The 8824-nt window shown below is 40.8% G+C and overlaps 1 protein-coding gene across 1 annotated transcript; it reads right to left on the minus strand.

Annotated features, from left to right (window-relative positions):
• Nucleotides 1–245: 245 nt before the first annotated feature.
• On the minus strand, nucleotides 246–8661 carry polr3f (polymerase (RNA) III (DNA directed) polypeptide F). Its single transcript, XM_036565221.1, has 9 exons — nucleotides 8497–8661; nucleotides 6819–6936; nucleotides 5248–5315; nucleotides 5075–5142; nucleotides 4331–4443; nucleotides 4071–4214; nucleotides 3764–3871; nucleotides 3005–3196; nucleotides 246–1298 (listed from the first exon to the last, which is right to left on the minus strand). Exons 1-9 carry the CDS (start codon nucleotides 8550–8552, stop codon nucleotides 1221–1223), a joined length of 945 nt encoding a protein of 314 aa, XP_036421114.1. The 5' UTR covers nucleotides 8553–8661; the 3' UTR covers nucleotides 246–1220.
• Between the last annotated feature and the right edge of the window lie 163 nt (nucleotides 8662–8824).

Genomic DNA, 8824 nt, shown 5'->3' on the forward strand with positions numbered 1-8824 from the left:
GCACTGCACATTTTCACGATTTAGGATATGTATCACGATATTTTGAGGTTTGATTAGTTAAAACAAACGAAGCAGTTCTCTCACGTTTAAAAAAAATTCTACACTAAATCTATGAATGCCATGAATTTTTATTTAGCGTTTTACATATTGAGTGATGGGTGAGAAAGAGAGGACCATCGAGCTACCCAGTGTGAGAGTGAGGCCAATTGTGCTGTCTTGACCCAAAAAAATCAGGAATAACTTCACACTGTTTCAGTTCCATTCTTTATTCAGACCACCAGGAATTCCAAAACTCTATTTTACTGTTTAAATGATATCAGTTTTTTTTCCCCAAAACAAAACACAGAAAATTTTTCAAGTAACAACTTGTAGATCACTGTTCTCTAAAAAGGCACCCAAAGCGTTTGCACAGAGAATTAAACAATCCTTACAAACCTGACAGGTGGGATGTAGCATTATGTCTGCTGTATGGCACAGTACAGGGGGGCTGGTGGTAATGGAGGCACTGCCAGCTCTTGCTAAACACAATCCATCAACCAAATATGTGAAAGTAATCTTTTAAAGCAGCACTATGTAACATTTGGGGATTTGGAGACCTCTCTGGTGGAAATGTGTAATTGCATGCAATGTGCAAACCTTACACAGTGCTGCTTTCATTTGTAATGCTCTTGCCATGCCTCTCCTTAAACGTAGTTCTGGTAGAAAAAAAAAGTGGTATGCAGAATTTAGGCAAGTGAATGTTTTGTTTATTTTCTAAGTGTAATTAATGTTCTACATCCTTTACGGGGAAAAAAAAACTTATATATGACATTGTTCTGCAAATTTTTGTGCACAATTTCTATTTATTTGTTTAGCTTTACATATGGTAAAAAAAAGAAAACAAAATATGAAATGTGCTGTTAGTGCGTTCTCTGTAGAGGATGTGTTTACTAATTCTCACTCCAAAAATCAACAAAATTTGCAAGTTTAGGGTGCCCAAACTTTTGCATACGACTGTAAATAAGATATATCCACATGTGAAAAGAGGTTGGAATCATCCTGAGCTCCAGAGCGCTGCTGCTGTTCCTTCTTCCTTTGCTCTTTTATATCAGTTCCATATGACGGCCATTGCTGTTCAGTATAAATAAAAACATCTTATGTTGCATCGAATCGTTGCAAAACGGACATAGCACTTTCTCCACAGAGAAAAAACAAACAGAAAAAAGGTCCATCTCTGCAGGTCAGAAGTCCAGCCACTCTGCCATGTATACGCAGGTCGAGGGAGAGATCTCCCCGCCTTCGTGGCAGTCGTCAAACACCTGGGGGAGGGAAAGAGGAAAATGTTCATGTTTCACCTCCTTTCTCTTAATATATTGGTAAGACCAAACAAACCAAACTGAAAATAAACATGCCATTCCCCTGCACAGTCCTATTGCTAGATGTTTGAACTAATTTGGCCATGACTTTTGTACCTTGAGGTTCCTGGGTACTGATGTTATGCTGTTTGGTTTATTTGAATATAGTTTACATATTTATGGATTTTTATTTTTGATATACACATATGAGCCAAAACATTATGACCTAATATGCTGATGATCCTGTGGGCCACCAATACAGGTCCAACCCACTGAGGCACAAGACCTCTGAAGGTGTCCTGTGGTATCTGGCACCAAGACGATAGCAGCAAGTCCTGTATGTTGCAAGGTGGAGCCACCGTGGATTGGACTTGCTGTTCCAGCACATCCCACAGATGCTTGATCAGATTGAGACCTGGGGAATTCGGAGGCCAGGGGAACACCTTGAACACTGTCATGTTCCGCAAACCATGGCCAAACAATGCATGCAGAGTGGCAGGGAGCATGGTCCTGCTGAAAGAGGCCACTGCCACTGAGGACAATCTTCGTCATGAAGGGGTCTACCTGTTCCACAGCAATGTTTAAGAAGGCGGCACGTCAAATTGATGCCCACATGAATGCCTGGACCCAGGGTTTCCCAGCAGAACGTTACCCATTATCACGCTCTGTCCACACTTTGGCTTGTCTTCTTCCTACAGTGCATCCTAGTGCCGTCACTTCCCCAGGTAAACGGTGAACACGTACCCGGCCGTCCACATGATGTAAAAGAAAACAGGACTCATTGGACCAGGCAATCCTTCCGTTGTTCCCATGTGCACTTTTGAAACTTGCAGGCCTATTGTTAGGCGCTGTCGATGGTGGACTGGGGCACCCTGGCCAGTCTGCAACCCCATACACAGCAGGGCTTGATGTGTTGTGACACATTCCTCCTGTAAACTGAAAATTAATGTGACTTGTGCCACAGCAGTTCTTCTGTCGGTTTGGACCAGATGGGATAGCCTTTGTTACCCTTGTGCATCGATGAGCCTTGGGTGCCCAACACTCTGTTGCTGGTTTGCCCCTCCTCGGACCACTGTGGGTAGGTACTCACCGCTGTTCACCTGCTGCTCATTGCAAACCTTGGGCTTTCCGAAATGCTCTGACCCAGTCGTCCAGCTATAATGATTTGCCCCTTGTCGCTCAGGTCTTCATATCTGCCCATTTCTCTCACATCCAACGTATTGTCTATGTGAACTGTCTTAATATATATGTCCTTAATATATATGTCCCAGAGGCTATTTGCCAGATCTTGACATACACCATTGTCACCAGATAGTCAACATTATTTGCTTAATCTTTGAGTGGTCATAATATTTAGGCTCATCAGTTTATGGAGCTTTTATGTCTGGTCATGTCAGGTGACCTTTAAAGCAATAGTTAGTAAAAACATGCACAATTTTCCTCTTACCCCAAATGTTGTTAATCAGTCAAGATATGTTTGGTGTCCTGTGCTTGACTGTTTTGGAGCTGCAAGGCTAATATTAACTAACAAGTAATGGAAGGTTTACAGATATACAGATGTACGGTCCAGTGCAACAAACACCTCTTCTGTTTCTGGTTGTTGGACACTACAGTCCTGGAGTAACTGTGCTGAGGTAAATAGTAGCTTCTAGAGTAATTATAGCATTTACCGGACAGAGTCCACAGGGTGTTTTGACCAGGCCTGTGGGCTGAATGATGGGGTTCACTCCCCTGTAGAGCTTCATCTGACCATCCACACACCCCACTGTGCCCTCTTTAGCTGCGATGATTGTCATCTCCACCTTCCCATCATATATCAGTGTGTTCAGAATGGTCTCAATGTCCTCCATGGACAGATCCACCTGCACATAGGAGCATATTTAACCCCTCATACACCTTCACAACAGACCACAAGCTAGTTTATAATGAAATCACGATACATGATATGTCACGTTATTAATTTTTCCAGACCTTTGATCAGTTGGAACTAAGAACTAAAAAAGAACCAATAGTGCTACATGTTAAAATACAATCAAAAACTGTGAACAATGGTTTTTATTCGATATTTGGCATACTGTGTTACACTAAATCCAGTTAAACGAGACAGTGTTCTACTGATGATATACACAATATATTCACAAAGGCATATTATATTGTATTGTGACACAATTTATCATGTTAACCATATATATTGACATACTGCCCAGCCCTACTGGACACCGCAAAAATGAGCTCTTAACAAGCCAATTTGTATCAGAAATTGGCTCAAATCTCGGCTCGTTTCCAAGTCTTAGGAAAGTTCCATAAATCAGACGCAGAGTATATCATGTTTTTAAATGCGGTCAAATCTGCGCTCTTTTTTTACACAATTTTGATAAATATGGGCCGCTGTGCTTGAAGTGTAAAGTGTAAAGCAGATAAAGACTAGCCTTGCTAATGCCAAGCTCGCAGATGTACTTCCACACTTCGTGTGAGGTGGCGAAGGAGCTGTTCCTCTGGACCATGGGACTCTGCTTACTGTCCCTCGCCGCCTCCGCCTGTGAAATGCATACAGACATATTCTGGCGTTGTCCAATATGCCGAAATATCTTCACACAGTCTTCCTTCAATGGGTGCGACTTGCACTCCAAAATAACTTTAAAAAGTTATTTTGAAGTTTCATCAGCTTCTTGGTTTTGTACAAGCCGATCACAAAGCCACTGAAGTTGAATGTGCAGACTGTGTGACTTTCCTCACCTTACTTTGTAGAAATTTAAAGCACTGCTGGTTGAGAACCTCCACAAACTCAGACTCAAAGTCCTGATCGCTGTACCACGCTCCCCCCGTGACCGAGCGGTCTGGCTGCAGGTTATACAGCATGTACACCTTCTTCTTAGAGGCCTGGACACAAGAGCCAAAGCATTTACTTAACAGCGTACAAAATGCTTCAAACCTGAGATTCAGTAAAACTCACTACATGCATTTCAAAACAGCCTTATTTCATGTCAATAACTCACCGCAACAGACTTCACAGCTTTGATGAGCTTTTTGCTCTCGAGGTTCTTCAGGATTTTGTTGATTTCAGTCAGAGGGAGGTTGCTCTTATACCGGATATCCCTGCTCCAGATTCCTATAAACGGCACATCCACAAATCAAAGATAAGACCACTCTCTTTAAGGTCTTTCCCCACCTACTTCTCTGTGCAATTCATTTATGACTCATAATATCTAGCACACAAAACACAATTTTTTTTTGGATGGTGAAAAGGTGACATTATTTCATATGTCTGATTTCTGCACACTGTTTGCGAGCGACTGTCTCAGCTGTTGGCATGGCGACAACCAAGATGACGACTGCGTCCCAGCAACTAGAACGTTCTGACAAGCGTCAAAAGAATCTGTGTCCTTTGCCTGATATGCAAAAACATCGCTACAGACATCTGACCTATCTGTGAAAAGTGCTAACAACGTTTCAGCTCCTAAATGAGGAGGTGAAATGTTTTGTTCTCCTTTTGCTTTTCCAAACTGCCCAATGTCAGCACTTGCCCATTTTGTGAGGAGCAGGTTTTTGCACTTAAAGAAATTCTGCCTGTTTGCTCAATTTTTCCTACGTGTGCAATTTTACTTGCTTAAACCCCACATAAAGCTAAACTACACTTTAGCTGCATAATGTAAAGCTTCCTACAACTCACTTGAGTCAGCTTCTGACCTGCTAACCACCACAAAAAAACAAAGGACAAAGAAAAAGAAGCTTTAATTTACCTTTATTCCCAGCATCCTCTATGATTTGGTAAACTAGCTTCTCTTGGTTGTCAGAGCCCTTCATTTTACTGAAAACAAAGCATTCGAATAAAAGATTTATACATGAAAAAGTATGAGCTATTAAGGCTGGACATGGATGACTAGTATTTCATACATAACTGAATGGCCCTTACCTTGCTGATTGGGCATCCTTTAGCCTGTACAACAAACCATTGCTGTTTCTGAGAAGATCCAGTTGGCCCTGCAGACATAAGAGTATGACATGAGTAAGTATGAACTTATTGATTAGGATTAAGTCTGCAGCATCAGTCTGTGCTTATGTTTGATAAACATTGCTTTATCTTGCACTTTGTAGAATTACAGGGTTCAGCTTGTTTGTAACAGTTAAATAGAGATTGTAGTCTTGCTTTTTTACCTAGTAAGAACAGTCTATTATCAAATGCATACTGACTATGCAAAATATCACTGTATTATCTACAATTAAATTTCTTTGAAAATTTAAATAGGAAACAAAATGCTTGGAACATTCATTAGATATCAAATATATGACAGTGTCAGCCTCATATGCTCCACCCACATATCTACTGCAACTGGTGGAAAGCTACCAAATTTGTGTTTTCCTAACATGTATATTTATCTCATACACAGCCCCTCTCCCTATTCTGGAGAAGCATTTAAAAGCACAGAAGCCCACCAGCTCTTCACGTCAGGGTGGGTAAAGGATCCTGTGGTGTTGCATGAAGAGGAGAAAAACTCTGACAATAGGAGAGTAACGACATCAGCTAATTAACACAGATGTGAACAATGCTAGCCTTTAGATAACTTTAGCTAATGTTAACAGCCGAGAGATAAACAGTCGTCCCCCTAACGGAGCTGCAGACAGCTGGTATAACTTTACTTCTTTGTTTCCGGAGATTTAAATGACATTTGAATGGAGAAACATTAACGTTAAATATCAGACTGAATGTCGTGGGTCAGAAAACGACGTCGTGTTTCGACAGACGTGATTCTGTAAGTTTGTTAGTTCAGTTAGTTTAGAGTTCAGCTCCAGTCCTGAAACCCCTGCACTGCATAACTGTGGTTTCCCTGGTAAAATGCCTGATATTATTAGCTAATTAATCCCTTCTTGAGCTGAACGAGGTGTGAACAGCAGAGAAACACTAAACTATACAGTGCAGCGGCTCCAAACCTGGAGTGAAAACACTGAATTAAAGGTCTGAGTGTCTCTCGTCTCTCGGCTTCTGTTGCGTCTCACAGGTGAATCATTCACAAAGCACAGCAAATTAAAATGGCAGTGACTATACAGTGTGAGGAAGAGGCAGAAGTCTGGCTTGTGAGACCAGATTTATCATGGCTATTATCACATGATACAACAATACACATTGCATTTGTACTCCATATTGTGTAGCTGACACACAGATCCTGACAGGGCATGTCCAAAGCATTTTAGATGCTGGCCAATGCTCCAGGATGAACTCTAATGTCTATATAACTCTATGGACCATCACTTCATTTCACTATTGCTCACTTCACTACTGACCATTCATTTTCATACATATACACGGCAAACAATGTTTCTTGTCAGGGGGAAATGATCTTAAATCTAGTCAATATGTCTAATATATCCCCATTTTGAGATGGTTATGCACTTCTAAGATTATCTACCTTATTTCTAGACATTTTTTACTTGTTTTAAGTAATTCTACAGAGTACAGAGGTGGCTTCTTAGAGGTAGAGCCCTTACCACAGACAGCAGCCGGTTGATGGCCATGGCCCGCTGCTGGGCCTCCACATGGGGCATGTCATTCTGGATGACCTGATCAGTGATGCCATGCGGAAACTGCTGACAGAGCTCCTTTATCCTTTAACACAAAAAAGTCCAAAGTAGTTTTAATGACATGATCATAATGAAGTCCAACAGGTTTTCTTCTCAAAAACATTTTAGAGTTTCTTAAAGCAATTCGTTTGGTGAAATGTGTGCGTCTAATGCAAAATATGGCACAACAATTCACTGCTATACACTCCTGCAGGGCATGGAACTGCGGTGTTGTACAATCATTAGCGAATGAAATCAACAGTTATGCAACATCACCTCCTCAGGTCGCATTATAACTGAGAAATCTGACGTATTCACTAAATGTAGCAATAACAATATCAGTGTTTACCTATTAGCTTCTTTACTATAGCAGCTATTAGCTTCAGTTCCCTGTGTCCCTCCGCCTAACACGAACAGAAACGCACCACTGCCCACAACATTGGAGTGTAGTAGTAAAATAGTCCCAGGCCAGTTACAACTACAAGGATTTTTTGCTCTTTATTAGGTCTTAAGATGGAAATAACAGCACAAGATTTGGGAAATACTGCAGCTCTGTAGTGGAATATTTGAGAGGTTGTAAAGCATTTTTGTTGTCCCATTTTATGCCTCATAGAAGCATATGGGAGGTTGTTTTGCACCAAATTTTACTTTAAAAGCACCCAATTATTAAAACACCAACATAATTTAAAAAAAAATAAATGTAAAAAAAAATTGGAAAAAAATGAAACATACCTTTAAATGAAAATTCCATCAAAATGTTTGTATTTAAATGCTGAGATGTCAACAAAGTCATTCAGAGTGGTTTGATGTGAAATAGTTCACTGTAGAGAAACTTACTCGGATTTCTTTACAGTGGTGCTGATAGGAACCAGACGTTGTGATGTCGACAATCCAAATAAGTATTTTATTTAGTATCTAAAACCACCAGTGAACCTACACGTGTCTTCTGAGTTTGCATGTGTAATGTTAATAATGGTAAAACAGCAGTAAATGAATTGCAAAAGTGGTAAAGTAAGTTTTATGTGGGTACTATTTTGCCATACAACGCCCTGCGTTTATCTCTCTGCCATCTAAGTCTTAAAAAATATGTTTAAGTAATAAACTGTCTCTGAAAACTACAGTATATCAATATTTCAGACATCATACCGTGTACTCGTAAATATGTCATGCAATAGCTTTCTGTGAGGTAGCTTATAGAGGCGTTAACCTCTTCAGACTTCTGGTTCCTATCACGACCACCGTCAACAATTCTGATTCTGCGAGTTTCTCTAGATCGGAGCATTTCACACCAAACCGCTCCGAATGACTTTGTTTACAGCATGATGATTGCATAAACTGATATTTATGTTTTTTTATGTCGCACGTCTGGTTCTTTTTTGTCTGTTTCCACTTATCAGGTGTCAGAAAAATAAACCGTGGCATTTCGTGTATTGTGAGCTAACGTTATCGTATTTGAGGTACTTTTAACCGTATTTAATGCTCAGTTTAATGCTCAGTTCACTCAGAGTTCTGATGTAACCCAAGTCTCTCTGAGCTTTAAGCGTCTCCGTCCATAACGCTGCACTCCTGGCCGAACTTTAAGGCAGATTAGAGCCGCAGTTCTCACCTGTTTTCGATGTCGACCGGATCCGTGGACTCTTTCTTCACTTTAACGTCTGCCATGGTTCGTGTCTGACAGAGTTTATGGCTGAATGTTAACGCAATGAGGCGATAATTCACAGTTAAACTGCACCCGCGTTACTGTCAACACAGCACCATGTCGGCTGGGTCCTTCGTCAGAGAGCCCCTTCCTTCTGCAAGCGTTTGGTGGCTCACAGACCGCCTGTTTAAAAGTCATATCAGATGTTCCGCGCCAAACTGCGCTGCTCGTTTTGTTGTTGTTGTTTTGCAGTTCTTATTTATTGAGACTAAATTAATGTCATCCTTAGTTCAAT

The sequence above is a fragment of the Colossoma macropomum genome, unplaced genomic scaffold (genome assembly GCF_904425465.1).
Source record: "Colossoma macropomum unplaced genomic scaffold, Colossoma_macropomum, whole genome shotgun sequence".
Taxonomy (NCBI): Eukaryota; Metazoa; Chordata; class Actinopteri; order Characiformes; family Serrasalmidae; genus Colossoma; species Colossoma macropomum.

Excerpts from the sequence above, each read along its gene's own strand:
- polr3f (XM_036565221.1), bottom strand. The coding sequence starts at position 8,552 with ATGGCAGACGTTAAAGTGAAGAAAGAGTCCACGGATCCGGTCGACATC. Across the intron at positions 5,316-6,818 it reads TCAACCGGCTGCTGTCTGTG|GGCCAACTGGATCTTCTCAG; the intron begins GTAAGGGCTCTA and ends TTATGTCTGCAG. Across the intron at positions 5,143-5,247 it reads AAGGATGCCCAATCAGCAAG|TAAAATGAAGGGCTCTGACA; the intron begins GTAAGGGCCATT and ends CTTTGTTTTCAG.